General features: G+C 34.8%; 3 protein-coding genes across 4 annotated transcripts; 1 reads left to right on the top strand and 2 right to left on the bottom strand.

Moving 5' to 3' along the window:
* Positions 1-555: 555 nt before the first annotated feature.
* Positions 556-3,350, bottom strand: LOC113312295. The gene is made up of 4 exons (XM_026561058.1): positions 2,245-3,350; positions 1,790-1,931; positions 1,407-1,588; positions 556-1,231 (listed from the first exon to the last, which is right to left on the bottom strand). Exons 1-4 carry the CDS (start codon positions 3,348-3,350, stop codon positions 556-558), a joined length of 2,106 nt encoding a protein of 701 aa, XP_026416843.1.
* A 6,675-nt stretch (positions 3,351-10,025) lies between these two features.
* LOC113308523 lies at positions 10,026-11,577 on the top strand. Of its 2 annotated transcripts, none has more exons than XM_026556976.1 (3): positions 10,026-10,260; positions 10,395-10,444; positions 10,684-11,577. In XM_026556976.1, the coding sequence occupies exons 1-3, from the start codon at positions 10,105-10,107 to the stop codon at positions 10,805-10,807; spliced, it is 330 nt and encodes a 109-aa protein (XP_026412761.1). In that variant the 5' UTR covers positions 10,026-10,104; the 3' UTR covers positions 10,808-11,577. The 2 variants fall into 2 exon arrangements, with proteins under 2 accessions (XP_026412761.1, XP_026412760.1); XM_026556975.1 differs by having other exon boundaries at positions 10,395-10,495.
* A 2,116-nt stretch (positions 11,578-13,693) lies between these two features.
* Positions 13,694-15,067, bottom strand: LOC113312294 (protein FAR1-RELATED SEQUENCE 5-like). The gene has a single exon (XM_026561057.1). The coding sequence runs from the start codon at positions 15,065-15,067 to the stop codon at positions 13,694-13,696; it is 1,374 nt and encodes a 457-aa protein (XP_026416842.1).
* Between the last annotated feature and the right edge of the window lie 11,501 nt (positions 15,068-26,568).

Genomic DNA, 26,568 nt, shown 5'->3' with positions numbered 1-26,568 from the left:
CCGATTTTTTCGTGAAAAACAAAAATTTGATATTCTTGTTTGTACTCGTTGCGTAGCTCTCTTAAAAAGATTTCCAACGATATAAAATTTGTAAAATTTCCAGGCGCGGATTTTTAGATATGTTATATCCAAGTTGCGTTGTCAATTATACCCTTGATGCATAACCCGTTATGAGGATGCATAATCCGTCATACAGACATTTTTAATAATTTCATATAATTATGGGTGTCACGAAAATAATTATGGGTGTCACAGTACCCAAAATTAATTGTGGGTCTGACAATGAGAATATTTTTTTTTTGTGTCTCCCCCTAATTTTCCCTATGGCTTATCGTAAGAAACCTGTTTTAAGTCGAGCGGGATTTTGAATGAGCTCCATAATGTAATGAGATAAAATAAATTTCTTTTTTCTTTCTTTCTTTTCTTGACAAAAAAAGGCAAATCTGTTATATAGATTTTCACTTAACAAAAAAGTGACAAAAAAAAATAAATATCAAAGTTACATGGACATATGCATTATTCTTTATTTATTTTTTTGATAAGAAGACTTTTTATTTATTTATAAAGGAAGTGTTCATTACATAAGATGGGATCTAATCTCTGATTAGTCCTTTCTAGGAATCTAGTTCTTTCATAAGTATTCATATTTTCAGTAGAGAAGAAAGATATCTTCCTAGTTCTAACTTCCTTAGCAAGTCTATCTTCAAAATCTAAAAACTTCCTAGCTTTATACAGAAAAAAAATCGAATTACATATATAGGCTGAAAATTTGCATCTATTGATGCTTCTTTGAGCTCTCCATGGTTGATCTTCAGAACTAATATCTCCATTCATTATCTTCATTAAAGTCTGGCAGTCATTTATGAAGCAACAATTCTTCAGATTTAGATCCTTCATCCATGTAAGAGCTTTCAATAATGCTTTTGCTTCAGCATCTAATGGGCAGGAAGCCCATTCTCTGCCAGCTCTGCACTGTCTCCTGTTTCGTGCTTTGTCCAAAATAGAGATTGCATAACCCATTGAAAAGTCAGCTTCTAAGAAGGATGCATCAAAGTGAATGAACCAGTCATATTCATGTCTTGTTCCTATATCATAGTTCACATTTCTGCCAAAAACAGGGTTCATGCTGGTATTGTTATCTCTAGTAGGCACAAGGGTCTGGTAGGATGTTTTAATGACATCAATAAGCTTCTGTGGTAATGGCACAATATTATCAAAGTTCACACTGTTTCTGAATTCAAATAGACCAAACAATATAAGAGATTTTACCATGGTGAACTTTAAAAAGACTATTGTTCATCCAGAACTTGAACCAGCTCAAAATATCCTGATTTCCTTGGAATTTATAAATATCATTCAAGTTAAAAGCATTCCAGATTGTTTTAGAAAAAATACAATTCACAAACAGATGAAGCTCATCCTCAGCAGCATTAGAATCACACAACAGGCAATAAGGCTTAACATCTTTGATATATCTAAACATTTTACAACCTAGAGCAAGAGCACCAGAAACCACCTTCCGACAAAACATGTTTACTTTAGGTCTAACATTCAAATTCCAAATTTGCTTCCTAAATTTAGCGTCATCCTTGTCAATATGCAGTTTAGTAATAAAATTATAAGCAGACTTAGTAGTTAGCTCTCAAGTTTTAGTGGAATTCCATCTAATCCTATCATGCATACTGAGGTTAATGGAGATAGCATAAACAAAATTATGAAGAGAAGAATGAATATACTTTAAAATCATATTAATGTTCCAGGTTCCATCTCTATTAATCAATTCACTAACAGTTGTAGGCATATTATTATCAGTAACTATAGGGATGAGAGGAGTAGTTTGATTAGGCAACCAAAGATTTGTCCAAATATTTGTGTCCCTTCCATTATTGACTTGCCAGACACTATTCTCTTTAACAATTTCTAAGCCTTTCCTGATACTAGACCAAATCCAGGAGCTTTTATATATTCTAACTTTCCTTAAAGGGTTATGATCTTTAAAATATTTGTGCTTTAAATTTTTTGCCCACAATTGATCCTGGTTATGAATAAGTCTCCAATCCAATTTAATAATTAAAGCCAGATTATGTTTATGAGGAATTCTAATTCCTAAACCTCCTAAATGAATGTCTTTGGTGATACTAGGCCGAGCCTTCGGGTAGTAACATTTCTTTTTATTCTTTTTTTGCCACCAGAAATCTCTTTGAACCTTGTCTAGACTATCAAGAGTTTTTTTTTGGGAAATACAGACATTGCATTTGATGATTAGGATAATCACTAAGCACATTCTTAATAAGAACAGTACGACCAGCATGATTAAACATTTTTCTAATCCAACCTTGAAGCGCAGCATAATACTTATTAATCAGAGGTTCAAAGCTATTGGTTTTATTTTTATCAAAGAATAAAGGAGTTCCAAGGTATTTATCATTCTTAGATATTTTCCTAACCTTAAAGATTCTAGAAATTATCTTACAATGTTTATTATGAACTTTAGGAGAGAAATAAATCCCAGAATGTTGAAAGTTTATAACCTGAGCAGTCATTTCTCCAAAAGTGTTAAGAGTGTTAAGAATGTTAAGAATATTTTTAGCTTCATTCAGATTGGCTTTCGAAAAAAGAAAAAAATCATCAGCAAAGAACAAATGAGAGACTGAGGGTGCAGTTTTAGCGACTTTGATCCCTGAAACTAAATTATCTTTTTCAGCTTTCAAGAGAAGTTTCGAGAGCACTTCCATACAAATGATAAACAGGTAAGGAGATAGTGGATCTCCTTGCCTGAGACCCCTAGTAACAAAAAAAAATTCACTAGGCACACCATTTAAAAGCACAAAGAAAGAAGTTGTAGTAATGCATTGCAAAATAAGTTGACACCACTCACTGCAGAAACCAAAGGATAGAAGGGTTTGATTTAGAAAGTCCCATTCAATTGTATCAAACACTTTGGAAAGGTCTATTTTAAGAGCCATATTTCCATTTTTGTTTTTCGATGTTTTCATAGAATGCAAAATTTCATGCACTACAATAATGTTGTCAGTTATTTGACGACCAGGAATGAAAGCAGGCTGGTTTTGAGAGATAAGCTTAGAGAGTAAAGGCTTTATCCCATTAGTTAAAATTTTAGAAATTATTTTATACGTTATATTGCTAAGGCTGATAGGACGGAAATCGCTAGGAGTAGAGGGATTATGGACTTTAGGAATCAGAGTGATATAAGTGTAGTCTTTTAGCAAATAATTTTTCTTGAAAAAATCTTGAACAAGATTGATGATATCAGTCTTGACTATATCCCAGTGTTCTTTAAAGAAACCTGGCGGGAAGCCGTCAGGGCCTGGGGAGCCCCACAAATTCATATTAAAGAGCGTATTTTTAATTTTCAGTTTCATCAGGAACCTTGGTGAGCATAATATTATCATTATCATCAATGCATGGATCAATTAAGGAGCTGAGAAGATCAAGATGTTTAGCTTTAACAGAAGTACTAATAGATTTAAAGTGCTTTATCAACATATTATGAATTTGTAAATTATCCTCAATCCACAGGTCAGTTTCATCCCTAAGAGTGTGGATATGATTAACACGCCTTCTATTATTAGCAGTTTGGTGAAAGAAATTTGTGTTTCTATCAAAATCTTTGATAAACTTATCTTTAGAGAGATGATTCCAATAATCATACTCTCTGTTGTACCAGATATCCTGATTATTCTGGGTATCTTTAATTTCAAGCATAGGTAGAGGGTTAATGGAGTGAAGAAACTCCATTTTCTTGTTCAGCTTCTCAATGTTCTGAAAGATGTTTCCAAAGACATTTTTGTTCCAGTCAGAAAGCGTATAGGATAAGTTTTTAAGATTTTTTTTGAATTTTGTAAGCAAAGGAACCATTAATATTACAGTTCCAATTATTAGCAACAATGTCTTTGAAGCCTTCATGACTGAGCCAAGTTCTAATAATTTTAAAAGGTTTTTGAATAAAGTGTTTTATTGGTTTACAAGTTAAAAGTATTGGCGTATGATCAGAGCCTACTCTAGGCAAATGACTGACATTAGCATCAGGAAACATAGTAGACCAACAAGAAGAATAAATCACTCTATCAATACGTTCTTTTATATTTTCATGCTCTTCCCAATTATTAGACCAAGTAAAAGGTATCCCTTGATATCTAAGATCCGTAAGACCTAAAGATTGAATGTTCTCATGAATAAACTTATTAATATGAGCATTATTATTATTTCCACCCTATTTGTCATTAACATGCAAAATAAAGTTTAGGTCACCTACAATAATCCAAGGGATGCTAGGATTCAGATTATGAAAATGCTTAATTTTATCCCACTGAAGTTTTTTCCCAGTGTCATTCAAAGAGCCATGCATGCAAATAACGTGGACATATCCATTACAACGTTCCTATTATAGACTAAAATTGATAAACATAAACCAGAAAACACTTCAGAATGCAATCCTCAATTATAAAGTAAATACTTTTCTGTTATAATGAGTTATTTAGTGCTTCTCGAAAAGTTATTGTAAAGTCCATCATTTCTCTCCCTCCACAAACTTCACCAAATAGCAAACGGCAAGACCGACCAAATTTTCTTGATCATGTTTTTTCCTTTCTTGGCACCCGATTCCCAAATGCTACTTCTAACATTACTTGCAAAAGTCCAACTAACACTGAAACTATTAAAGAAATGAGTCTATACCTCAAACGCAGTTTCACATTGTGAGAATAAGTGCTCGTTGGCTTCCGTAGAGTTCCCACACCGTAAAAATTTCGAATCCCGAATTAAACCTGCATTAAAAAGATAATCAAGTATAGGTGTTTCATTGTAACACAAAGTACACACTAAAAAGGAAACCATTAATGAGACTTTAGAATTCCATGGTTGTTTGTCAGGGAAGGATAGTAGGCCCTCAGTTTTCATAGTTGATAAGAGTTAGCTACCCGAAAATCCATCATCATATCTCTAGATTCAAGCGTCTTCATGAGAAGACAGAATAGTTGAAGAGTCGCCAATCAATTACAACAACAAAATAACCTCTAGTAGCTCCCGCCCTTTCAAATTTTTTGTAAACTGAAAGTCTCGTGCACCATTAACAGAAATCATATGTTTCACCACAGTTAAGTTCTGCTTAGACAAATGAAAAAGAGCATGAGCACGTAACCGCAGTGGGAAAGTGAGAAAAATATCGGTGTTAGTTGGGATACAACTAGGGACGGATCGCTTGTACTCGGATGGGAGAGTATGCTGGACGGTTATACCAGATATTGGTCTCACATGAGACAAGGAACGTCTACATTATACCGAGGCATTTTCAGCAAAATTGGCTCCAGATTTAGCAGAAAACTCTACAATTAAGCGTGCTCAGGCAAGAGTAATCCAGGGATGGGTGACCTCCCGGGAAGTTTTCGTTGGATTACCGCGGATATGCCCGTTGAAAACCCCACACTGCCGGATAACCACAATGGCTAAGTGGGGACAATATCGGTGGAGATTCGGGTCATTACAATGAATTTCACCTGAACCAATCTGCATTTAGGTGGATGGACACCCAATCCACCTCTCGGCGAACCAGACGTGGACGCGGATGAGACATCCAAAATCCGTTAGACGCCTATCCATCCACCATTTTTGTTCACTATAATTAGGAATACGATTATCACAATAGAATCACCAATATCATAATTTCTTTTCCTCTCACGACTTAACCTATTAATCGTTTTTTGCCCAACTTATGCAAGATCACTACTTGAATTGATGATATGTACCAGTTATTGTTGACATTAACTTCACTTAAAAAAATTAAGTTATGAAATTCTTATCCACTTAATAAATATGTAGCATGGATTATGTTATAATTTCTCAAAATTTTCAATATTGATCTGTATCTTTGTATATTTCCAAATATTACAATTGAGAAAGTTAATGGGGTTTGAGTTTGAATTCAATAAATTGATTTGTACGTTTAGTGTTTAATTAGAATCTTGATCGTAGAACATGCAGCCGACGCATTAGAATTATAGAGTAATCAAAGACCGTTAAAATTTTGTAAACTGACTTTTTTCTATTTTGCCAAACACCTTAACCATCAGTTGAGTTAATTATTGTCAAACTTTGTCGTCCTTTTCCATCTTCTCCCATGTATTTGAATTTATTTTTCTTTAATTATTTTTGTTGATTAATATGAGAGTTTCTGTGAAATCTCTTTATTGTTATTGCAATTGAACCACACATCCTCATAGATTTATTATTCGGATGGCAAATCTTCCGAGAAATAGGCTAGACGTGGATGAAAGTTCAAAATACATCATTTGGATGGGCAGAACCCGAATGCCACCAAATCCACATCATAATTTACCATAGAAGTTAGGGATGAGCAGTAGTGGAATCTGTGGATTCGGTATCTCCCACGTCTGGTCCGTCTAAATGACGGGTGTTAGATTTTCATTTGCATATGATCCCTTACCCGCATATTTGATATTTTTTGATGGATGCGGATGGATTCGCGTATTTGTATCTATAATTTTTTTTAAGAAAGATGACAGCAAAACTAAATAAAAATATATCTTAGTTCGTGATTTATAACATCCTAAATCATCCTTAGATAAATGTTCGTATATGTTTAACTAATTTCAAAAAACTTAATAAATTGCCAGACAAAAGATCCCACTCGTGTAAACCCTCTCCGCCACTCCTCAATTTCTTGTTTGATATAGATTGGCACTAATAAAACTAGTTTCTCACCCGTGCGACGCACGCGCCTATTTTTCGTTTAGGAATATTAAGTGCTTCTTATAAAAATGGGTAGTAAAAAATTTAAAACAAAATAAGCTAGTACTTTAGTTAGTGCGCAAGAAAATAAAATGAACAAAAAATGGCTAAAGCAAATATAAGTCCCTAGGGAAACAACGCAATGAAAAGAAATTGTTAGATTTTTTTCACATCCTCTTTATCCTGGTCATTAATATTCTTTTCTAATAAGAAATGGTCGCTTTATTTGATGTAGAGCAAGTTCCATTTTCCGTTTGTCTTGGTAAATTGCAACTCATATTGTATTATTTTTTTGTATTAAGTAAGTATTTTTCTATAGTATACGTACAATGGTTTGGTTGACGGCCTCGAACATTTGCATCCAACACAATGTAATTGATTATCCATGCGTACGATTTTCCCCTTACATTTGCATCAGTTCATGTAATACAAATCCTCTCCTTCAACCAACCTAAATAATTTATTGTGTTTTTCCCAGATTGTTAATAGAGCTCGATACAACTCAACGATCCAAAAGTACGTGAGATACAAAAATAGATTACCTTGTTATTGGTTGTATCAAGTTGGAAACAATTTATAATAGCTTGGTATTCTTAAAAATAAGCAAGAAATATACCCGAAATTCGTTAAAAATAGCTTGGTATTCTTACATTTAAGTACATCCAATGAGGCGTAGAGTCTAAACTAAAATTGAACAGTTTTGAATTTTACCAGCAACCAAGACAATCCAAAAACACTGTGTCACTTAATATATGCCTATTAATTGAGTTCATCAGAAAAACATTCAACAAAAGTAAAAAAGCATATTATAACTCTCTCGTAAGAGCATCTCCAATAGAGTTTGGGTCTCTTAAAAAATTGGTACCACATAAGATTTTAGATACTCTAATATAAAAAATCCTCTCGAATGGCTGTTGGATGGTTAAAAATTAGTATGAGTTGACGGTTTGAGTTTGGATTAGAGTATCCAAATTTATATACTCCCATCCATACCCACATCATATCTTTTTTCTATTTAAAATTATTTTGGCCCACATTTTAAATTAAGTAATCTATAACTAAATGACAATTGTATTAAAATAGATATAGATACAACTACCACTGGAGATGCTTATCAAAACAAAATTTTGAATATACATATGTCAACTAAATGCCTAAATTTTAGGTTTCCACGTAGGATATATACTAATACACCGTTGGAGATGCTCTAAGACAACCAATCCTACAGTAGCAAGTGCTTCCGCTCAGGTCCAAACTCATCACGCAATCGTAAGTACCTATATAAGTACCTCATCGGTTCATTAGTTTTACCCTATCCATTCAAATTGGCTTCACGATACGATATGTACAGTAATATCGTTGCCTTGCAGCACATGTGTTTTTACCTTCCAATCACATAAGGAACACCATTATTCTCCATTTAAATTTCCATCAGTATAATTTCACTTCGTACATGCAAACAATTTTTTCCTAGCATGTAGAGGCCATTCTCAATTTTTATAGAAGACATTAGCAATTGATGAGACGATTACTTAATTATACCCATGTTTTCAGAAATGAGGTCTTTTAGCAAATTAAGGAAGTTGAAAAACAAATATAATATTTAGACTCGACAAATTGCTACTCCATAATTAGGGAATGTGTCACACGGAAATCTAAGATCACATTTCTTAATATTCAACTCTGCTCAAACACAACAAAAAGATACGTAAGATAAATAACATACTTAAATACAATTGCATATACAAAAGCACAGAAAGGTAAATCACAAACTCCTAATTATCTATGCTCAAAAAAACAAAAATAGATACATACCGAGCTTAAATGCAATTGAAACATAAAGAAGGAAAAAAAAAACCCTCCTACCTAATTGTAAAATGCTCGATTATTTTTGGTTCCACATCCCATCAAACTCCGAGCTGCCCTTGGAGTCCAAATCAATGTACAATCTCTTTCAGAATCTCCTCTTTGTTCTATAATTAACTTATTTTTCAACAAATCCATCAGAAACAAATAAGAAATATATACAATTCAGCAATTGTATATACAATTATCAACTTATAAATTGGGTATACAATTCAGCAATGCTATAAACTCAACTTATACTTGAACCAAGGCTTTTGTATCTCCTTCTCACGAATGTTCTCTGCGCAGTCCACGATTTACCTTTGTTTTTTTGGATCCCCTCTTGGTTTTCTAGGAACTTCTTCTAGCCGTAATCTTCCTACATGCAATCAATAAAAGATAAAACCAAAATTTACAGCATAATTCATCTCCCGCGACAGTCTTAATTTTTTCTAAACTAATACGCGGAGAACGACGGTTGTTGAATCTTGAATGATTGTTATGACCAAAACATGTTATTAAAGATCCAATAGATTTTTTCATTGAGATCTAGTCATGATGGTTGATTGATTGCTTGCAATGTTAAAAGAGTCTTAGAAACAGAGTGATCATGAGATAAAAAAAAATAAGAAAAGAGAAAAGCATGGTTACGATACCCTATTCGAATGTCACCAGCAACCTACAAAACAAATTGAACGAAAAATTCTAAGAATACTCAAAAAGCATGCAATTGATTTCACGGTCAAGGAGAAACGAATAAATGAGATATATCAGTATATGTGTGGATTTAAAATTAATACCCTAGAAAAAACAACTAATGTTATCCGCATATTTCACCTCAGCTTAGTACTCAAGCTTTCGTTGCCGCAACAATTAAGCCAGAGCCAATTGATTATACAGTACATGTGGATTAAAAACCAAAATAGATCAGACAACAAATATTAACCTAGAAAAAAATTTAAATCGCAAGAAACAGAGGAAAACAAAAAGAAAACCAACAAACCCTTAAGAGAAAACTTTTGCTCGTAGAATTATATAAAAAGTCATCAAATCCGAGAATTTCGTATAAACGGAAATAGTACCAATGAAATATCTAAAATTTTATGCGATATTCATAATTTTTGAGAGTCTTTGTTTATTTGGATAGTCGCACATTTTTGTCGGTTTTTTCATCCAAATATATACATTATGCACATTGCCAATCGTTTAGGAATATAATTATTTTCTTTTCTTTTACGGAATTTTCTATTATTAAAAAAAACTGTTTACTGGAAAAAATATCCTCGTTTAGAGAAACAATAATTCTATTGAACCCACTAAACTAACCCACCGTCAAACCCACCGCATACGTGGCAAGATTTTTTCATTTTTCTTTATTTTTTCTTTCTTGTTGACGTGTTCGGATAGTTACTCCCTCTTTTACCACGAACACCAGAGGAGAAACAAATCTGAATGGCGTAGGCTTCCCATTTTCTATACTTCTCAATTATAATGTGCTCGGTTTTTGATTCAATAGATGGAAGAAACCAGAAGCCAGAATTTCTCCCGTTGTTCGTTTCATCCAATTTCATGGTTAAAAAGAAGTTCAAAAAAAAAAATCTTCTATTTATCATTCAAAATTTCAATCATCAGATCCATGAAACCAAGGTATTTAGTCTTAAACAGATGAGTGCTGCATCGAAATTCAAGAGTTTAATATTCAATTTTAAAATTGAATCCCGTGAATTTACTATTCTTTAATTGACTTACCATTGAATTTGATGGACGATTATTTTGTTCAGGGTTTTGAAAATTGGAATGAGCTACAGGAATCGGAGAAGGAAACGGAGAGGTTTTATCTTAGACAATTGCACCTTGTATTAGTTCCTATTTATTTAATACAGTAAGTGAAATGGTTTCTTTTATGTGAGAAACAACTACAGTAGTACCATGAAATTGGATTCCTTGTTATTGGCCATAACAAAACAATTTAGCTGTGAGACCATGAAGACTAATCAATGGGCCTGTTAGCTTGTTTGCTCGGTGACTAGATTAAAGAAATGGTGGTGATTGTGATGGCTGTATGGGCAGTGTTTCAGGTGCTAATGGAGACTTCAAGGGTTCTGCAACCAGTGATGAAGAAATGGCGCTGTATATGACGCTATGTATACATGAAAGAAGAGGAGTTTGTATGGGGTTGAGCTGTTGTCGGTGATGGTGCTGTGAAGAAAATACAAATGAAATTGGTGTTCACTGTGGTCAGTCTCGACAGCAACGAGGTGATGCCTATGATAGTTGCTAATTGGAGGCAGTGGTGAAATTGATTATTGGCAGTGATTGGTTCTATTGAAATGAATTGTTATCAAATGTATACAGACAGAGTTCGTCCACGACCATGGTGCAGTCAGCGAAAACACGGAGCTGGTAAATCTGCAAACGTCAGTGAAGAAGAAAGATAGGAAATGGGTTCGAGCAGTCGATGAAGTTGAGATACCTAAGATGGCTGATTTGAATGAGTGGAAGATGGTTGAAGTAGTTCTGTATGTGGGGTTTCTTGGTTGGAAATGAATGGCAGAATGTCTGAGATGATTGCAAGCGGAAGTGGAGAATGGTCTATATAGCTGGTGCTGGTTGTGAAGATGTGATTCTAGGCTGAGCAGTGCAGGCAGCGGTTGATGTTACAGGAAGTGGAGATGTATGTTTTTGGAGTAGGATGGTGTGAACTGGGGTTTATCATTGGCTGTGCAATCATCCACTGGCGAAGAAGTATTTCAGGGTGCTCTTTTGTGCTACTCCTTTAGGTGAATACCACCTCTTTTGAAATATTATTTGCAATGCTGGCTGGTGAAAAACTTCTTCCAAGCTATAGAGCTGAAAGGTCTTGATTGTATGTTGCGTGGAAGTTAGCATTTTTTTTTTGACAATGTTAACTACAAAGACCCACTGTTGTAAGACTTCATATGTATGAAATGTTATGTTTAAGAATTTTCTTCTAACTTTCCATTATTGTTTTAACATAACCACTGAAGGCAGAACCTAAAAGTACCTTATGCTTCTGGAAAAAAGGAAGAAAATGCACCTTGTTGAGACTGATAAAGTCCAAATACAAATAAACTAATGCATTCAGGGTCACACTGTGACCATCTTTATTCAAAATATGATTCATAAAATTGTTAAAAATAGAACTTCCAAATAGAACTAATGTTGCCTTCGGATAAATCCTCCATTGCCTTCTTGTAAGCTGGTACCCTGGTACGTTGGTGCGGAACTCTCAAAGTACGGACTTCTCCATGGTTGAGGTACTCCAAATGCAGTCGATACACTTTCAAACTGTCCAGAGAGTCCTCCTGGTGCAGGTGCAGCATTCCCATAATGAACATAAGGTGTTCCATATGCGCTGCTAATGTTTCCATAAGATAAAATTTATGATGTCGGGAACTGCATCGTGGAATTTCCTATGTTTCTTACTCTTTGGAGTTCAGCTAAGTGTTGTAAACATAAAAAAATAAATAAGAATATGTCAGGCTTCACCAAATTAAACCAACGGAACATAAGCAGGGAGAAACAATAGGTATGCAACTGTACCAACTCAACAAAAGGCCATACAAATTATTGCCAGGAAGTAAACATAGTCATATTAGCTATCCACCAGCTCTTACCAAAGTCACATTTTAGATACTCTGACAAACTATTATGGCACAAACATCTACCGCCAGGAATTGTACGGTTTTAAACCATCAATTCAACCAACTAAATACTTTTCAGTAGGTTTCAAGCAAAGAAATCTTTTAAGGCTTACCAGTAACTGGTTGTACTCTCCCCTATGAAGATTACTGATTTCAGCTCCGCCCAATGACTGAAATGCACCCGCTATGTTTTGTTGATTCGAGATTTCTTTAGTGGTCTAACAAATAAACATCGAATGGTAAAATAACTTAAGACAAACATATTGAATACTTTCACGAGATTAAAGCATAAATAGTCAAAATGAATCAAAAACTCACAGTGATGTTTGCCTTCTTACTACTCGTTTTTCTTTTCTTCGATAGCTGAATATTACTTACCAGGCTTTGTTGACTCGATATTTGTTCATTGGTCTAACAAATGCACATCAAAGTTCAATAACATCAGACTAATAAATTGGACACGTTCAGGACACTGAAACATAAATAGAATAAGAAAAGGATAAGTAACTTACGTTGACGTTTTCTTTTGTCACTTTTCTTTTGTATTGATTAGGTTTCAAACGGTTAGTACAAGGCCTACCTTTTGCACTTGCTTGAGGAGGATTACTTATTTTTATAGTTTCATTCCCTTGATCAGAGTTGTTTATTTCTGCTTCGATACCAGATCCCTTTTCCGGTGTTTCTACCAATTGTTCACGTATCCATTTCTTTATATTACTGCACTTATCACCATCCTTTGAAACTACATCTGCAAGTTCCGCAAAATAATCACATAACTCCTTGTAACGTTTCTCTGCTGGAGTCAAATGTCAACTATCAGAATTTATTGGCACCTTTGTGTGTAACAACCTCACATCTTTTCTCCATCTTCTTAGTATGTAATTGTCTGGGATTAGTAAAACATCATTACAAAGTAACACACATATCACATGCGTGCAAAGTATTCCTCGAAATTCAAATCTATGACAACTACACTCGACTTTGCATTCATTTTTTTGAAACCATACCTTAAATATAACCTTTTTCATCGACCAGTCAATATCGGGATCAAGTTCCGGTTCAGATTCGGATTCAGATTCTTCAGTTGGTGCAGTATTTTCCATATCAAGTGAAGTAATTTTTTCGTTTGATGCAACCAATTCATCATCATCATCATCATCATCAACTTCTTCTTCATCCTCTCGTGGTTTTTGATAGTAAATTTCTTCTTGTATGTCATATCTTTGAACCATGACTCCATCTTTTATTTCATCTTGAGTACCAATTATCTCGCAATACATTTTCTGTATCAATCGATTGCGAAACTCTTTAAACTTCGCATGAGTGTATACTTTTTGAATTTGTTTCTCCATTTTATACGAAGTTGAGGTTGGAATGATTGTTGAAAATGATCTAGCATCTGCCTTAAGCTCCTTTTACATTTTGTATCTCAGTGCATTATCAAATTTTTCAACAAATTGCTTCAAAGACGTTCTTGAATGAACATACCCGTCAAAAAATGCATTCATACTTTCAGATCGCTGTGTAGTCGACATCCCAGCCCAAAAAGTGGTCTTGACAAAACAAGGCACCCATCGGTGTTTCTCCTTATATAATTTATTAAACCATTTATTTTGTTTCAAGCTCTCATACTTTTGCAACATGTCACTCAAATGTTGTTCAAATTCAGCTGGACATTGTGTATCATAAACAACTTTTTTCATCCTACATTTAATCTTTAAGTAATTTTCATACCTCCTTAACTTTTCAGGTATTTTTTTCATGATGTGCCATAAACACCAACGATGTTTGGTATCCTTGAAAACTCTCTCAACTACCCATTTCATCGAGCTATATTGGTCTGTAATTATACCTTGTGGAGCGATTTTATTCATACAATCGAGCCATGATCTGAATAACCAAGCAAAAGTTTCCTTTTCCTCATTAGAAAGCAATCCACAACCAAATAAAATTGACTGCCCATGATGATTAACCCCGAAAAATGGAGCAAAAGGCATTTCATACTTGTTTGTCAAGTATGTTGTGTCAAACGTGAAAATTTCACCAAATTCTTTGTAGGATTCTCTACATCTATTATCAGCCCAAAACACATTCTTCAAACAACCTGTTTCGTCAATGTCCATTCTGTAAAAGAAATTTGGATCCCTATTTTGCATGTTTGTAAAGTGATTCAGAAGTGCTGTAGCATCTCCTTCGCCAAGTTCTAATTTTTTTTCTCTAGCAACCATATTCCTCAGTGTTTTTTCATTATAAGGGAGGCTTTCGTATCCACCACCTTCAACCGCTAATGCACCATAGATCTTATTCATCCTGATTCCTGCTTTGTCGTTCACCAAAACTTTCTTCTTTGTAGCTGTGTTGATCCTTTTGTGGCCTCTTAAATATCGAGATTTCGATGGACTATTTAAATGGTTATGTTCAAGAGTAAAAACGCTTATCATCCATTTTTCACCTTCACATAATCTCGCTGAAATTTTTGCTTTGCAGTTAGTTCTTTGTGTTGGAGGAAGATTTACCGGAGAGTCCGACACTGAATGATTCTTCCCTTCTTTCGTACAAGAATAAGTTACAAAGTTTAATGCTCCATGATGATCCCTCTTGCATGTTCGTTTCTTACAAGAAAATCCTGTCTTGAATGAATAACTAATGTAGAACTCAAATAAGTCATCAGCATTGTTAAATTTCATGCCAAGTTTTGGCAAGACAATCTGATCACCTTGGTCATTGTCATCATTCAATGCACTATTATGTTGTTCAAATTCCTCACTCGCCGATTGAGATTCACCCATGGCTGCATATAAAACAACACATGCATACAATTGGGTTATATTTATGAACAAAATGATGCTCAGATATTCTCAAGCAAAAGAGTAAAAAGTAACCTAACCAAATCAGGTATATTAAGATGTGTGATTAACAAGTGAAACATAAGTTCATTAGGTTTAAATTAAATAAGAAGTTTATCTCAAATAAGAAACAAGAACAACGAAAGGAACTGTTCCTACTCAAACATCTTCCATGGTATGAGCGGCAGCGGTTACAAGCTTCCAGCAGTTGGAAACCGAAAAAAATATGTAGAGATGAGACATCTAATCATATCTATATCATTAGATGCAAGATTACTGCTTGTATACGGAGGCCTTACTACATGAAAATTGAATCCGAAATAATTAGACTAGAGCTGCACAGAATCACGTTGATGTGATTTGTGATGCCCTAATTAATGAGATAGGTAAATGAATTTTATGTAATATCCCGGTGTGTATCAATATTCTAAACAAATCATATATATACTAGAATAATTATGTTTCTAAGGATAGATAGAAAATCTTATGGAGGTTCCCCAACAACAAAAGGATAGTCTAATCCCCAACTGGATTCTCTACGTCTAAGGAACCAAGCTGCAAATCGAAAAGTAATTTCAAGATACAAAGGGTTTGCATATAGATTACCTAGTGATATTTTCGTTCTTCTTTAATGGTAGTTCGTATTCTTATTCAAGTTCTTCTTTAGATTTTGTTCTTTGGCGCCTACTAGAGATTTTTTAAGATCTGATTTTGGTGTTTTACCAAAATTAAAAACCAAAATAAAAAAGAAATTTACAACCACGTCAACAAGAAAGAGAAAAAGATAAAAAGGGAAAAAGTCTTGCCACGTATGCGGTGGGTTAAATTAGTGGGTTCAATAGAATTATTCTTTTCAAAAATATAAACCTCCATTATTACCATGTTTTCTCGATATAATATATTAGTTTAGTATAAAAATATTGAGCCTAAACCCAAAAAATCTCCAAAAAATAAAGTAATTTTTTCTTAGGAAATAATTTCATTGTATTTTGATATTCACATTTATTTTGATAACATACTCCAAGATTTTCTTTCTTGTTATTTCATATTCTCATTCCTTTTTTTTGCTGCTGATTACGATTTTTTTTCCTTTGAAAATAATATTCCTAATGATTTTGTATTATTCCAATATTTTCTTTCCAGTTATTTTGATATATCTTTCAAAATCATATTCACATTCCTTTTTTTGTGGTTCTGATTACGATTTGTTTTCCTTTGGAAATCATATTCCTAATGATTTTACATTATTTTTATCTGTAAAGGAAATCGTTTTTTTATTTTTATTTTTTTGCTGATAACATTTTTTTCCCTCTGGAAATCATACTCCTAATGATTTTGTATTATTTTTATCTGTACAGGATTAACAAACCTTTTACTCGATTCATACGGGCCAACCACAAATCAGGTATTTTCTTTTAATCGGTGATTTAAATATTTTCATTTAATCAGGTATATGCTTATGATTTTTTTTAGGTATTTCATTCCAACTGAAAGTGTAATTGCAAGTATTTTCTTTTACCCGTAGTTTGGAGTTGTAATTAACGGATTTTATTGTAAAAACTGTAAATGGACATTGGACATTGGATTTTTTTTTTATTCGTATGATTGATTTAATTTTACGATGAAATCACGATGAACATTGCATATTTTATTTTATTTTGTTATGATGAAATCGTTTTATTTTGGTAATGTTGAGGTTGTGTATATTTGTTTTGATATGTTTCTAAGATTAAATAAGATTTAGTAAATTTAAGAAATTATTTTCTAAAATGTGATTGGCCAGATAATATTTTGTGGGTCCAAAAGATTCTATTAAAATTTTATTGGCTGAAATTTAGAATGGTGGGGTCAGAATCAACCAGAAGCTACGATTAACCACAGAGCTCGAAAAACTCTGTGTTTATATAAAGAAGAATATAAACCTGAACTTTTCATAGATGAATACTACTGAATTACATTATCAGACTTCACAATATCTTAAATAATTTTAAACATACTCTTAATCTAGCGGGTGTAGATGGCCAATGGATTTCTAGTCTTGCATCTGCACCCAATTCAATATTTAATAGGTTTTAAGGGAGTCAGGTTGGCGGGTTGGAGGGTTGGACCACCCAGGCCCGTCCCTCAGTCTAGAAGTCCAATCCCAACGGGACTTATTGAAAAAGCCAAGCTTGGAAGCCCAACACGGTTTCTTATGGAAGCCTATAACCCAATACATGTGCGAGCCACATTTGTCTTCTCAGGATATATATTACGGTAACTTATCATGTTGCCTTTGTCACTGTCCTACACAAGTAGATATCGAGTTTTCAGTCAGTGCATAAGAGCTCTCTCTTGAGCATAATATATAGATACATGAGCAGTACAGAAAAGCTAATAGTGGGATTTAAGTTCCAATAAACATATATATCACATGCTGTATATACGTGATTTAGTAACTGTTATTAAAAATTGTGTGACAATGTTGAGAAAATATAGTTAAAAAGGGTCTTCAAGTCGGAATACATGCGGATTAAGAGAGAAATCATAGTGTTATACTTGCAGGATTTGACAAAGGCTCAAAATAAACTATCCTGTCCTACTTGAGTCCTTTCAGTTAATTTTCCCAGCAAGGGGGAAAAAGATCGTCGGTACATACTAGTTAACCGTAGGCCGTAGGCGTCCATATTTACTAGTGGTGTAACGACTCCCGGCTATCTCCGACATGGCCCTTGTTTCAGAAGTATGCATATTTACTAGTGGGAGACACAGATTTTTTTTAGACACGACTCTTTAAGATTTTAGCTTATATGATTATTTTTTTGTTTTTTGTTATGATACAATCTTTAATGGCAACGGCAAGATGAAACTTAGTTTATATAAAGACAACTCTCTTTATTGATGTTTAGAAAATCTCTCAAAACTAAACACAAGCTCTAATCTTGCTCATATGATCAATCACAACTTTGGTGATCATATATATATAGAACTATGAATTCCTTTTCCTAGTCCTATTACCTTATTACATGTCATTCCTTTTCTTAGAACTAGATGTCTTCTAATTCCCTTAGGATTACATCAATTTCCTAATCTTGTCCTAACCAGCTTGTTAGTGACTTCTATGTTGAAGTTTAACCAACATTCTCCCCGTTAAGCTTCAACCTTACCCGTGACATATCTTGTACTCCAGTCAGTTGTCTCATTTCTTCAAACTTGATCCGAGCTAATGCCTTTGTCAATATATCTGCTTTCTGCTCAGTTCCAGGTATGTGTTCTACGTTAATGACCTCCTTCTCGATGCATTCTCGTATGAAATGATACCTTTTGTGAATGTGTTTCTTCTTCCCATGAAACAATGGATTTTTAGTGAGTGCAATTGCAGACTTATTATCAATATTGATGAGAACTTTTTCAGGTTCTCTTCCTTTGATTTCACCCAACAGTTCTTGAAGCCATATTGATTGTTTAGCTGCTTCTGTTGCAGCCATAAACTCAGCTTCACAGGATGAGAGGGCTACAGTGTCTTGCTTCTGTGAACACCATGTAATAGGTGCTTCTCCTAGATAAAATATATGACCAGTTGTACTTTTTCCATCATCTTGGTCAATATTATGACTGCTGTCACTATACCCAACAATTCCTTTTGATCCTCCTCGACCATACTTTAATCCATAGCCGATTGTTCCTCTTAGATATCTCAATATCTGCTTTATTACATCACTATGAGACTTGCGTGGACTCTGCATATAACGGCTTGCTACTCCCACAAAGAAAGCCAAGTCTGGTCTTGTGTGTAACAAGTATCTAAGGCATCCAACATTTCTTCTATAACTCGTTGGATCAATCTCAGCTTCTTCTTGTGCCTTTGAAACTTTAAGTCCAAACTCCATTGGTATCTTAGTTGGATTACAAGTTTCAAGTCCTGCTTCTTTCAGAATTCTCCTTGCATAAGTTTCTTGTTTAATCTGAATCCCATCTACTCCTTGATGGACTTCTATGCCAAGTTAATAAGTGAGTTTTCCGAGGTATGACATCTCAAACTTTGATGACATTTCTCTCTTGAACTCATTGATCACCTTAAGGGAGTTGCCAGTCAAAAATAGATCATCTACATAGACTGCAATCACAAGAAGCGTTCCCTTTTCTTCTCTTCTGTATATTGATGTTTCTTTAGAGCACTTAACAAATCTGATTTCTCTTAAGATTTGATCTAACTTTGTATTCCAGGATCGAGGAGCTTGTCTTAGACCATTCAGAGATTTTGATAACTTATAAACCTTATGCTCTTGTCCTTTTACTTCAAAACCTTCTGGTTGTTCAACATACACATCTTCTCGCAATTCACCATGTAAGAATGCTGTCTTAACGTCTAAGTGGTGAATTTACCATGAGTTTGATGCTGCTTCTGCTATTAAGAGACGAATTGTCTCTAGTCTAGCAACTGGTGCGAAAACTTCATCAAAGTCTATGCCTGATTCTTGAACGTATCCCTTAGCTACAAGTCTTGCCTTATATTTGTTGACAGTACCATCAGCATTCCGTTTTATTTTTAAGATCCACTTAAGACCAATCACTTTTACCCCACCTGGCTTATCAACTAGAAACCAAGTCTTGTTTCTGTTGATTGAAATAATTTCTTCTCTACATGCTTGTGTCCATTTAGTCGAGACCTTTGCTTCCTGAAAATTCCTCGGTTCATCATTAACAGAAAGTAGCATTATCTCACATTCTTCTGCAGCTTGAAGAACATAATCCTCCAGATACTGTGGCTTTTGTATCTGTCTTGTTGATTTTCGCAGTGGAATGGGTTGAGTTATTTCATCGATCTCTTCTTCTTCTTCTTCTTCTTCTACTTCTTCGTTATTCTCAGTGTTTTCATTATTCTCTTCTTCTTCTTGATTAACATCATTGTTTCCATTGGTATTGATGATTATGGGTCCTTCGCCTTCATCAATTACTTGACCCCATCTCATGTGAAACATTCCTGGATCCCTACTTGGTCCATTATTAGTTTCTTTCCAGTTCCAGTTTGCTTTTTCATCGAATACCACATCTCGACTCACTATTACTCTTTTCGTTGTTGGATTGAATAATCTGTAAGCTTTGGATCCAGGCTCAATTCCTAGATGCACAAGAGTCTAAGATCGATCATCCAGTTTCTTAAGAGTTGCAGAATCAACTTTTGCGTATGCTTTGCAACCAAACACTCTTAAATGATCTATGTTTGGTTTTCTCTTTCGCAAACTTTCATATGGAGTCATGTCTTTCAGAGCTTTCGTAGGTATCCTGTTTATCAGGTATGTGGAGTGTCGTACAGCTTCTCCCCATAGATAATTAGGTACCTGCATAACCTTTAAAGAACTTCTTGTCATCTCCATTAGAGTCATGTTTCTCCTCTCCACCACTCCGTTTTGTTGTGGTGTATATGGTGTTGTGAGTTGCCTTTTGATTCCATTTGACTCACAGAACTTGTTGAACTCTAAGGAAGTGAACTCTCCTCCTCTATCAGTTCTAAGCATTTTGACCTCCTCTTTTAACTCTTTTTCAATCAGATTTCTGAAAGCTTTGAATATGTCAAATGCTTCACTCTTTTCTTTCATAAGAATATACCACATATATCTTGAGAAGTCATCTATAATAACAAATATGTATTTGTTATTTGCAAGGGTTTGTGGTGTAATACGACCACATAAATCAACATGAAGAAGCTCTAATGGCTTTGAGGCTCTGAATGTTGTTGCTTTTGGAAAACGTTGACGCGTTTGTTTCCCAACTAAACATGATTCTCAGATTTTTGCTTCATCATTTATCTGTGGTAGTCCTCGAACCATCTTGTTTTGAGACATTGCCTTTAAAGTTCTAAAGCTTATGTGTCCTAACCTTGCGTGCCACTTCCATGTCTGATCTTCCAGTCTCATATTCAGACACAATGGCCTTCCAATCATGAGACTTATCTTGTAGAGTCTATTCTGTGAGCGTGAGACTCTAAAAAGTCTTCCACTTGGGTCATGAACTGTTAGATAATCTTGTCGCATTCTAACATCACATCCAACTTCTGTAGCTTGTCCTAAACTTAGAATGTTGCTTTGTAAGTTTGGGATGAAGTATATGTTTGTGACAAGCTTCTGTTTTCCGGTCTTGCTATGAAATAGAATTGATCTTTTCCCTTCAATTTCTACAGAAAATCCATCCCCAAACTTCACTTGTCCTTTGATTTTCTCATTGAGTTCAGAAAAGTAGTGTCTCTTACCAGTCATGTGATTGCTGGCTCCATTATCTAAATACCAGATTCCTTCTTCTCCATCCTTTGATTCGTAGTTCTTTGGTATTAGTTTCCCTTCGTTTAAGAATACAACTTCGTGCATGAAAAGAGTTGTATCTGCTTCCCTTGTTTCATTCTTGTTTGTTTCTTCCATCTTTTGTATTCTTTCAGGGCATACAGAGGAGAAGTGTCCTGGTTTATCACATCTGTAACAAATAATGTTTGATCTATCCTTCTTTTCTTTCCCTTGGTTTTGATCATTCTGACTTGTTGTTCTATCTTGTGAGTTAAACCTTCCTCCCCTTCCTCGGACTCTGTTTCCTCTACCACCTCTTCCACGACCTCTTCCTCTTGTCACAGAGTTTTGTTGGTAAGAGTTTGTGTACAAGAGTTTTCCTTGAGTTTCTCCATTGTTTTCTTCATCAAGGATTATTTCTTCATATGCTTTCAATCTTCCAATTCTATCTTCATAGCTAGTCTTCTTTAAATCTAAGACTTGTTCGAGAGAATCTATGATATGAATATACTTGGATCTTGGTAAACTATTGAGAAACTTCTTTACCAGTTTATCTTCATCAATGGATTGTCCAAGTGACGCAGCTTTTGAGGCTATCTCTGATAGCTTTCCTGCAAAGCTATCCATAGTATCAGTGTCTTTCATCTTCACTCTTTCGAATTCAGACATTAAGGTTTGCAGACGGGTTTCTTTTACTCGATCAGCTCCGAGATTACGTGCCTTTATTGCATCCCAAATTTTCTTTGAAGTTTCCTGTTCACCAACTTGTAGAACAAGACATTCTGGTATTGCTTGAAAGAGTAATCCAATGGCAACATTGTTTTTTTCTGGGTCCAATGTACCAGGATCAATTGTTTCCCAAACTTTGTAGATTTTCATCAGTACCTTCATTCTCATGGCCCATATTGTGTAGTTTGTGGCGTTGAGGATTGGAACTTGTATTGACGGTGGCGTGAACTGTTTTGCACCCACAATGGTGGTTTCGTTTTCCATGGCTCAGAAACAATCTCTGATACCAATTAATGGCAACTGCAAGATGAAACTTAGCTTATATAAAGACAACTCTCTTTATTGATGTTTAGAAAATCTCTCAAAACTAAACACAAGCTCTAATCTTGTTCATATGATCAACCACAACTTTGGTGATCATATATATATAGAACTATGAATTCCTTTTCCTAGTCCTATTACCTTATTACATGTCATTCCTTTTCTTAGAACTAGATGACTTCTAATTCCCTTAGGATTACATCAATTTCCTAATCTTATCCTAACCAGCTTGTTAGTGACTTCTATGTTGAAGTTTAACCAACAATCTGCAGGGTAGCTTATATGATTTATTTACATTGCCGATCTTTGTAGGAACCTCTCTAATATTATTCTACGGGAGGCAGTTTCTACCCAATAAGTTTTCTCATTGTACCAAGAGGCAATCTTTCATTGCTTAATTAGTTTGTCTACTCCAATGGCTATAGTTACTTAGACAAGTTGTATCCAAGGAAGAGAGAATCTAAATCTATGGTAACAAATGTCTACGTGATTACCTGCACCCCCATAGTGACACAGATAACTCTTCTTTTGTCTTACCAAACTTTGCTTATTCGGTTTCCGAGACATTCATAAGCTTAAGATATACCATCTTAAAGTGCACTCATATGTTAACGTTCCATAGGTCTCTCGTCTGTGAGTGTGACTTCATTCACCCATGAAAGTGGAAAGTGTGATTACCCTCATAAGGCCAGCCCCCTTGCATGAAGGTTCCCTGCTAATGCAGTACTTACCTAATGTTTTAAGTAGTTCTCCTTTAACCAACTTCTGCCTCTTTGTTATATGTGGGGTGTAGGTCCAAATATTTGAGTAGAATGGAATTTTGGCGAGAGGATCTGTTTTGTGAAATAGACTTTGGTTATTTTATTTTACATTTTTGTACAGTTACTTGTGTGAAAATTACAAAAATAATAACCTACAAGAATGTTCTAGACCATAGATCCAACGGCAGTTGAGTTCATTTTAATCTGTGAGAGTTTACAAAAATCAACGGCTGAGAAAACTTCTAAAACCCTTTGGCCGTTGTTCTCTATATATATATATATATAGACTACAGTTAGTGAAAACCAGCAGAGTTCAGAGGGAAGTAGAGATTCTAAGTAAGTGAGAGAGTTTGAGAGAGTATTTTAAGTGTGGCTAATCTTTTCTTCTCGTTTTCTCAAGAATCTCAACTCCAAAATGTGTAACTCTCCAAAGAAATCTTCATTCTCACACAATAGACAGATCAGGTATGTACGTATATATATATCTCTCTGAAATGCTTTAGAATTTTTACTTCTCTTTGCTTTTTCCATGAAGATTTTAATCGATTTTCGTTTTTGTGTATAACTATGAAGGGTAGCAAAAATCAACGAAAGAAAGCTCAACAAGAAGTTGAATCATGTTTATCCAGTGGCTTTGAGCTCATGTGGGTAGAATCTCTTATATGTAAAAACTTTCCGATCTATGTCTTCTTCTCAGTTTCTGATATAGATCTCTGATTTTTTCTCTTCGAATATTTGTAGGTGCAGATGTAACTGAACGTGAAAAGAAATCTGATCAGCTGCTTATAGGTAATCTATCTTATATGAAAATTATCTAAAACATGAAGTTATAATCTAAGAGATTAATCGATTTTCCTCTGCTCTGATTGGTCCACAGATGGTGTTTCTCGATTATCACTGGTAAACAAAAAAGGGTAAATTAATAAAGTAACCAACTTCAACACCCCTAATTAATAAACCGGCCGTTTTCTCAAAATGTTTTATAAACTGGCCTTTCCGTTATTTATTTCATACGGTCCCACCAAGATGGTCCAACAAGTTGACTTAGTCAATTTCTATACTTAAAATGACCACCATATCCTTCATCTAACCCTTGTATCTTCTCTTTGGTTTTTACATTGTCGAGAGTCTATTTTGAAAAAAATTCTAAAGCCAGGAACGAAGAAGCAGCGACCTTCATCTTCTGATTTTAGTTAGAGTTTGCAACAAATGGGATGAACCACCAGAAGATTTTCTTTGTCTCAACTGTTCTTAGTCTCTCCCTTTCTCTCAATTGTTCTTAGTCTCTCTCTTTCTCTCAACTGTTCGTAATCCTTGTTAATTCAGTTAGTTGTATTTTTTGATAATACTTTAATTGAATTGATTCAGTTTGAGACAATGTGTTTGTGTTAATTCATCATATGCATGTTCGTTTGGATCTAATTTCAACAATTAGGGTTCTGGATGTTGCATTGGGGATTCCTTAATTAGGGTTCTTCAGAAATTAGGGGATTGCGTTAATTAGGATTTTTAATTTTATCAATTAAATGGGTACTGCTGCCATCATGATTAACAGTGGTTGATAAGAAAATCATTTGGGTTTGAATCAATAACAATTTGGTTGGATTTTGGATGAGTTTTGTTGCTGGTATGGTAAGCTTTTAATTGGGTATTTGATTTCAATTATTGTTGCAGAGATTTGATTTTCATGCACATAAGAATTGATTAGAGTTTAGTTATGTTGATTTCAAAGGGATTTGATTTCAATTGTTCACTTGTAACAGGGAAGAGATGGGGTCTGCTAAATTAAACAAGGAATAGATGAAGAGGCTCAGTTATGTATGTGCATGTGTTGAAGGCATTGATTTTACAGAGAAGTTGCGCTGTTGTTGTTCTAGTGGAGTTGCAGATGGAGTTGTAGGTGGTTTCTGGGTTGGCAAGAGTTATAGAAATGGAGATGGTGGTTAAGTTACAGATGCAGTTTTGTGGATTCAGCTACATATGAGCATTTGAAGTCAACATGGGGTCTGGTAGCTATGGTTTATACTTTATGAAGATATTAGAGGTGAGGATTTGTTGCAGCTGTTGTTCAAGAGGTGATGTTGCAGGTACTCTGGTGTTGCTGAGTATGGAGAAGGGAAGGAAGATGTGGAAAAATTTACAAATCCCATGGTTGTTTTACACACTCAACATGTATGTAGAAATGCCTACATAATGATGTTCTTCACTTGGTACGAGTCACTGAGTTGGCTCGAAAACGACTCATGTTATTAACTCGACCTAGTCAATCCATGTGAGGGTCTAACTGTCTTTTACTGAGTAGGATAACTGACACATAAGCATTTAACTGATGTTACCCGTTTTATTCAAAAAACGGGACGGAAAAAGTCAGACTCGGCCAGTTTGTAAAACAATTCAAAAAAACGGCCAGTTTCTTAATTATGACCCAAAAAGTTGATTACTTTATTAAAAAGCCAACAAAAAAATCTTGGTCTCTTATTTACTTTGCTTTATATATATATATATATATGTTCATATAATTTTTATGTCTCTTATATTCAAATATTTATTTATCACATCAGGTCAAGATTAATGGAGATTGGAACTCAGAAGCAAAAGGAAATAATGAGCCAGAGTTACAGTCAGTACTAATATCTCCTCCTCCTGCTTCTTGTTCTTCAAGATATAATCACATGCGCATGTTAGCCTTTACAGTTACATATGCTTATGACTTACTGAACACGACTTCCTTCTCTTGATTTACGAGTTCTGAGTTTGTTTTGATCGATGAGCTCTGATCAGTTTTGTTTTGTCCTTTTAATGTAGGGATGAGATTGTTCATGGGAACACCATTGTACCTTGGTTTCCGGTGCCTCGTCTGATTCTTCCCAAATCAGGAACAACCACTCTACCACAAAAGGCCCCACTCTGTCCCATGTTGACTGCGTCCCAGCCGTCGCGTTCTCAAAAGCCTGCCGAGAAGGAAAAACAGAAGAAGTTCATTGGATACTACATCTGTAAAAGTTGTCGATCAATAATAGCACGACAAGATGAATTCACCCAACACCCTCACATCAAAAATTCTTTCATATTGCACACTCGTCCAACACAGTTGTGCTTGTGGAGTTTGGGTTTCTTAACTACGGTGGCAACAACTGCGGTCAACAATTGGGAATAACATTAACCGGAGAAGAAGGTGAAGTTGATTGGGTGATCTTAAGCAATCAAGTTGAAGGAAAACTCGAATTAGAATTCTAGGTTAAGTTTCTTGTTTATCTACTGGGTGATCAGCACAGAAGTACGTAGAAGTAAGGTTTAGGTTTACTTTCTGTTGTCTATCTGATGAACCTGGGCCTTGCCCATTTTATTATATATGCTTTCGGTTATTCTGAGTTTG

Source organism: Papaver somniferum, chromosome 9, assembly GCF_003573695.1.
Source record: "Papaver somniferum cultivar HN1 chromosome 9, ASM357369v1, whole genome shotgun sequence".
In the NCBI taxonomy this organism is placed as follows: domain Eukaryota; kingdom Viridiplantae; phylum Streptophyta; class Magnoliopsida; order Ranunculales; family Papaveraceae; genus Papaver; species Papaver somniferum.
Note: the sequence above shows the minus strand (reverse complement) of the source record. Positions and strands in the feature narration are given on the sequence as shown.